The sequence below is a fragment of the Polistes canadensis genome, unplaced genomic scaffold (genome assembly GCF_001313835.1).
Source record: "Polistes canadensis isolate GaletaPanama2010 unplaced genomic scaffold, ASM131383v1 scaffold_152, whole genome shotgun sequence".
Lineage (NCBI taxonomy): Eukaryota > Metazoa > Arthropoda > Insecta > Hymenoptera > Vespidae > Polistes > Polistes canadensis.
In genome coordinates, this window is record NW_014569699.1 from 173,206 (window position 1) to 180,165 (window position 6,960).

The 6,960-nt window shown below is 28.7% G+C and overlaps 1 protein-coding gene across 30 annotated transcripts in view; it reads right to left on the reverse strand.

Moving 5' to 3' along the window:
• Nucleotides 1-6,960, reverse strand: part of LOC106788730 (longitudinals lacking protein, isoforms A/B/D/L-like) — a 267,171-nt gene that overhangs the window by 166,623 nt on the left and 93,588 nt on the right. The window contains exon 7 of one of the 30 annotated variants that reach the window (XM_014752265.1): nt 420-797. The exons of 28 other annotated variants lie outside the window; for them this stretch is intronic. In XM_014752265.1, coding sequence (XP_014607751.1) covers nt 460-797 — 338 coding nt within the window. In that variant the 3' untranslated portion in view covers nt 420-459. Of the gene's footprint in view, nt 1-419; nt 798-5,299; nt 5,653-6,960 lie in introns of those variants that run through there. One more of the 30 variants, XM_014752264.1, reaches the window with a different exon arrangement.

Below are 6,960 nucleotides of genomic sequence, written 5' to 3' on the forward strand. Positions count from 1 at the left end.
TATATATATAATATATACATGTCAGATCTCGTAAATGTTTTACAATGTAAATGTTCTTTTTTTTTACATTATTTCTCTCTTAACAACGATCAACGAATTCTTCATTGATATCAATTCAATTTTATTATGTACATTTTTTTTTTTTTTTTGAAGGATCTATTCAATAAAATTCGATTAATATCGCGAACAAAAAAATGATTTTATCATTCGTAGAGGGTGGGTACGGGGACTGAGGAAAAATCGAAGATCGAAAAATGAGAATTATAATTATCTGTAAATAATAGAGAGAGAGAGAGAGAAAGAGAGAGAGATAGAAAGAGAGAGATACATTAATGTTCACGTTTCACGTATTTCCACTTCTTCTTCTTCTTCTTCTTCTTCTTTTTATTCCTCTTCCTATTGCCCTTCTTCTTATTGTTATTATTATTTTCATGAATTTTTGTTTTCGTTAATATTCGGCTAATTTCGAAGAACGGTCACTGGCATACCATCGTGTCGCATTCTAACGTGTTTGTAAATGTTCGATGAACACTTGTCCCTTTTACTGCAATAAGGACACTTGAATCTAGGCTCCTTTCCGCAATCATACTTCATGTGTGTCTTCAAGGTCTTCTTGTAAGTATAACCAGCGTTACAACGTGGACAATGATAAGACATCTTGCCGGACGAATGCCAATAGGAGGATTCATTACCGTCATCGTTTTTCCTCGAGTCATTAAGATGATTACCATGATAATCTACGTTGCCTTGTAGGATTGCTAGGATACCACTCTGGTATGGTTCCAAAAGACATCGTCCTACGAACAGGAAAAAACAAAAGGGTTTTAGGATTAACCAATCTGATTTTGACTAGTCTGCTTGTGGTCACTTGTTGAATATTAGAAATATAGAAAAATTGAAAAATATTGATAAATAGAATGGCAAAGGAAATTTCACACATTTTTGAATTTAATTTCTATGAATTTATAATTGACAGAAAGAGAGAGAGAGAGGGGAGAGGGAGAGAGAGAGAAGAAGAAGAAGAAGAAGAAGATATTAAAATCATTTAATTTGGGAATTATTGTAAATAATAAATGGCTTTTTTTTACCTGATCGAAAGAAACGGAACCAATTAATCTTTTTACTTTGTTTTTTTTTTGTTCCTCGACACAAGTGTACGAAAATACAAGAGAAAGTGTTGTTCGCGTTGATTGTTTAAAAAAGTGGAAGATATGATTATTATTATTTGTCGATTGTTTCGTTTATGAATCATGATATATTCTGTATTTCTTTTTTTTTTATTATTATTTTTATTATTTTTGATATTATTGGACGAAGGAAAAGAAATTGGAATTTGCGATTGGGATATATTCGATTTTTTATTTCGTTGATCGGTGGATCAACATTCTTGTAAAATGAGAAATATCAAAACACTTTTATTTTGTTTATTTGTAGAAAAAAAAAATATCGATGAAATCGTTGTCGAAGTTTTATACAATTATTTCTTTTTTTTTTTTAATAATCTTGGGATCATTGTTCCATCGCGACGACGTCGATGATTGTTTTTTCCTCAGGTTTTCCATGCGAGAAGAAGAAGAATCACTGAAATACTTAATCACCATGACAAATCACGAAATTATATATCACCGCAATTAAAATTATACCGCGTGTAACGTGTGTTTTCAGATTTCTTTTCTTTTTTTCCTTTTTTTTTTTTTCTTTTGGTTGTTATAAACTTCTGATCGTTGTTACTGAAATTTAATTCGTAAAATACATTTATCGTAATAAATTATTGATACAATAATAATTGATCAAAGTAAAATAAAATGTAATGAAATTAATTTTTTATTTACACGTAAAAATATTGTTCGCGTATTACTTTATATAACATTATTAAAGATCATTCGTGCTTTAATTTCGTTGAAACACACATTCAATTTATTCTTATATATACATATTAGATAGATATATTATTAAAAGTCAGTAACGGATGTCTATTGCCAAGAAACATTGCTGTTACGTGTAATATACAAATCCGTTTGAAACGTATTATTGAAAAAAACGAGTGTAAACAATTAGAGGTAATCTGAAGTTTATACTTCTGAGGCATGATCTCACCACCGCGTTGGCTTTCAGTTAACAACAGTCAACAGTCGGGGTAACATCGTACGCCGTCGGTATAGTTAATAATTATGTTTTTCATTATAATTGATATGCACAATGACTTTTTAATTCGTTCGAAACTTCATACGTGCATAAGTGAATACGCATGTATAAGTGGATACGTGTGTATAAGTGAATACGTGTACAAAGGAATACGTGCATAAGTGAATACGTGTGCATAAGTGAATATGTGTGGATAAGTGAATACATGTACAAAGAAATACGTGCATAAGTGAATACGTGTGTATAAGATGATACGTGTGTATAAGTGAATCCGTGTATAAATGATATGTGCATGTGTTGGTGATTAAAATTGACTACGATCGCGAAACTTGATTTAAAACATCCCCATAATATTAACTTCAAATTTAGCATACTCGTTTTTTACAATATATCATCATACCTAATTAATAAAAATATATTATCATTTCTAGGATACTTTCTCTAGCAGATCTGGAAAGAACGTATTTAATTAATTATATTTATATTTCAATTAATATTCTCTTGCATCGCGTGTGTGATATAATGATCGATAGTTATTTACATTTATAATTGATCATCACTTTTATTGCAATGTAGAACACAATCGGTTTTACAATCTTTTTTTTTTGTTTAATGATTAAAAAACAAAACAAAAAAAAAACAACGAATGAGAACGGAAAACCGATCAGCGTTGGAAAAGAAATATTTGTCTTATTTCCTTTTATTCCAACATAGTTTTATATTCGTCGATTTAATTTTAATTAGTTGTTAATTAACGAATTAACAACTAATAAAAAACATTTCATCTGTAATGCAATATAAAAAACAAATAGTAGAATAATAATTCTTAACATGAGTAGGATTAAAATTCGACGCAACGATTATATATATGTATATCTTTATCTTAATAATAATTTCAATAAGAATTTCGTTAAAAAAAAAAAAAAAAAATATTCGTTCGTAATTTATTTTACGTACATATATTATTCGTATTTAAATCGTACGTAAGTTGCGACAAACGGATGTTGTGTCAACACATCGTCTATTCTTTTTAACCTATTTATAATACCATAATTGCAATAAGTACAACGTAATTTCATCTGGAACGACGTGCAGTGGGATTTTGAAGATGACGCAGAATACCACCGTGTGCTTCGATAAAACGAAGCTAGTGCAACGAACGATGCAGTGAAATCATCCCATGCACGTTCTCCCTCGTATAATCGATCTTGTTTTACCTGAAAAAGAATTATTTCTTTTATGGGATTAAAATTATTAATTACGTTTAGCCACGAATTTCTTTTTTTTTTTTTTCGTGCGTCATTATCAAATTATTTTTCGTATGCAACTATATTAAAATTTGTATAATTATTTTTATACTCTGTTATCGGAATATTTTCAATGCGTTTTTAACAATTTTCTTTTTTATAATAAAAGATAATTAATAATTTGACATTAGTATCGCGCGATAATACTTTCAACTTAAACGTGTACTTTTAATTATATTTTTTTTTGGTTTCTTTCTTTCCTTTTTATAGTCACCTTTAAGACGAAATATTATTTGATTGTTTTTATTTTAATAATATCAACAAATCCAGTCTTTTACGTTCATTTTACAATAAACTGCAGAATACTTTTTTAATGTTTCTTTTTCTTTTCTTTTCTCTTCTTTTCTTTTCTTTTCTTTTTACATCGACTATAATAAATAATTCTATAATACTTTCATTGCAATTCCTTGGCATGCGTGTATAGTTGTATACGTGTGTGTATGTGTGTTTTTTAATTTTTATTTTTATTTTTTAATGGAACGAGTATCGCGCTACGAGATATTTTGTCAAAATCACTTTTAATCTATAATTTTCGAATTAATAATAATTTCATTTTTAATTCACTTTTATATATATAATTTTTTCATATAATAATAATTATTATTATTATTTCATTAATAATTATTTGTGTGTATGTGTATATGTATATGTATATGTATACGTATGTTGCATGTGTTCTCTTGAAATAATATTAAAAATAATAAAATAATCTTCTCATATTGATGAAACAAGAAATACAATACTTCGACTAGAACAATTATCTTTCGATATTTAATCGAAATGATAGAAATTAACGATCGTTTAAAATTGATATTTTCCCCCGACTAATAAAAAAAAGTACAAATCCGCATTAGATCTCATCATAAAAGGAGAACATATTTTCCCGACGATCTGGGATGCGTGTTTTAATTATTTTTAAAAAAAAAAAAAAAAAAAAAAAAAAAGAAAAGAAAAAAAGAGAAGAACAGATATTAATCATAATATAATAAATCTAACGTATAAATACGTGTGCCGTTATGTTTAATACATTCTAACAAATTTAGGTTCCATATTTTGATGTTTCGATCTGATATGCCTGTAAATAGCCTGAGTATATTTGCTTTGCATATCGCAATATGGACATTTAAAACGTGGCAAATCAACGCATTCGATCCTGTAATGTCGTCTCATACCACCGGAAGTACGAAAATTTTTAGAACATCTAGGACAAGAAAAATGGAAACGATTCAATGTGTTTGCTTGTAGTTTGACCAATGTACAACGCGTGTGTTGATGATATGTCACAGTAGGTTCTTGTAACTTCTCGATCACGATTGGTTTGAAATCTGTAAGCAAACAAAAAGTAAACGAATGTCAGACGATAAATAATTAACCACCTGACTTTTTTTTAATTATTTTTTTCTCGCTCTTTCCTTCTATTGTTCGGATATTCAAAGGAAAAATAATCATTCAAATTTAATCAAACAACTAAATACTGAACGATTATTAATTTGTATAACGTTTCTTTTTTTTTTATTATTATTTCCAATCATTAACGTTAACTCGAGAACTATAACGGGATATTAATAATAGATTAGATATCCGTTAATTAATGTTCATTTTATTCCTTTTTTTTTAGACGTGCTACGTTAATTCTTAGAAATAAGGTTGTCAAGAAATGTTTAAAAAAATAAGAAACGTAAAATGATAAATTCGAGTCTTTCTCTCTCTCTCTCTCTCTCTCTCTCTCTCTCTCTCTCTCTCTCTCTCTCTCTCTCCCTCTCACTCACTCTTTCTCTTTCTCTCTCTTCTTTTCTTTTCTTTTCTCTTTTTTTTTTGTTTGTTTTTGTTTCCGTTTCCCTTGGTTTCTTTCTTGATAATTTTTAATAGAGTTTATTAAGGATGACTTCCTGTCCTGGATGAAGTTTCCTGATATGATTGTAGATAGAATGTGACCACTTGCTGACGTGACCACAATACGGACACTGATAACGTGGCAAAGAATCGCACTCGTATCTATAATGCCGATACATCGAGTAACTTTGTGAAAATGATTTATCGCATTTCGGACAATGATACTTTTTCAATTTGGAAGAAACCACCATCGTCGAATTATCCAATGATTTTCGTTGATTCTTGTAATAATCAGATTGGTGTTGTTGATACTGCGTCGTCAATTTTTGTTGATCCTGTCCAGGTCCAGGTTCCATCGGCCAAAATTCTGAAACCGAATTCACGTTTTTCGTTAATCGTCTACGCGTATATTTATTTATTTATTTATTTATTTCGTAATTATTAGATATATCCTTTGCGAGAACAATTTTTTTTAACTTTGCGATATAATTAAGTTAATATAAAAAAGAAAAAACAAAAGAAAAAAAAAAAAAGAGAGATATACCACCCGTTTATTCGCGATGTTGTCGCGAATATCGATCGTTTCACAATTATTTTTATTACAATTTGAACAATTAGAAAATAATCGATCGAGGATTTAAATGGAAATTTTTTTCTATCAAACGAAAGTAAATGAAAATTATCTTCGAGACTCTTTCTTTCTTTTTTCTTTTTTTTCTTTTTATCCCCAAACGTTGTAATCGATCTTCTCTCTCGTATAATATTTAAATACTATTTTTTTTCGTGTGATACACGTTTTTATAATTCTTGAATACACATTTTCGTTATCCATCGAAGATAATAATCCAGAAGTTTTTAGCGAAGCCTGTAAATACAAATAAATACAAATAATAAACAATCGAGATATTTATTAAGGGATGAAAACTTTATTGATCGACTTTAATAAGGGCAGGGGGATGGGGTGGTGATGGGGTTAGAGAAAGAAGAAGAAGAAAGAAAAATGAACAAAAAAAGAAAGAAGAAAAAAATTGCATCAAAGAGAAAACACATCGTCAGTATAATAATATAATAATACTCGTATACACACACACAATGGCATAATTCATTCGTAAGTTCTTTTTTTTTTCTTTTTTTATTTGTTTTTTTTTTTTTTKTTTGGAATTCTTGATAATAAAACGACAAAGATAGATGAGATATAATTATTCTATATATTATAAGTATAGTATATGTTACAAGAGAGATGAAGAGACAATGATAAGATCATAGGATAAATTAAATACCCTAATCGTCGCAATATCGTGCTATATATATATATATACAAAATTGTACAATAAAAAAACAATCGTTGTGTCATTTCCTTTTCAACTTAAAGAAAAAAAAAAAGAAAGAAAACCATAATAAAATATTAGGCGCGTAACAATTAATTCGTTAATAATAAAATAAAATCACGATGAAAAAATTGGATTGCACCATTTTCTTTTATTCCCCATTAATTAAAATATATATTATTAATTCCGATAAATAATATACAGTCAAACCTCCTWTAACGCTGTAAGTGCGTTCCGCRTTATATGGAAACCGCGTTATAAGAAATTGGGATTTAACCGTACAAACCAAGCTAATTCGTAGCGCGTTGTATGGAAACCGGCTACCGCGTTGTATGGAAACAGCGCTA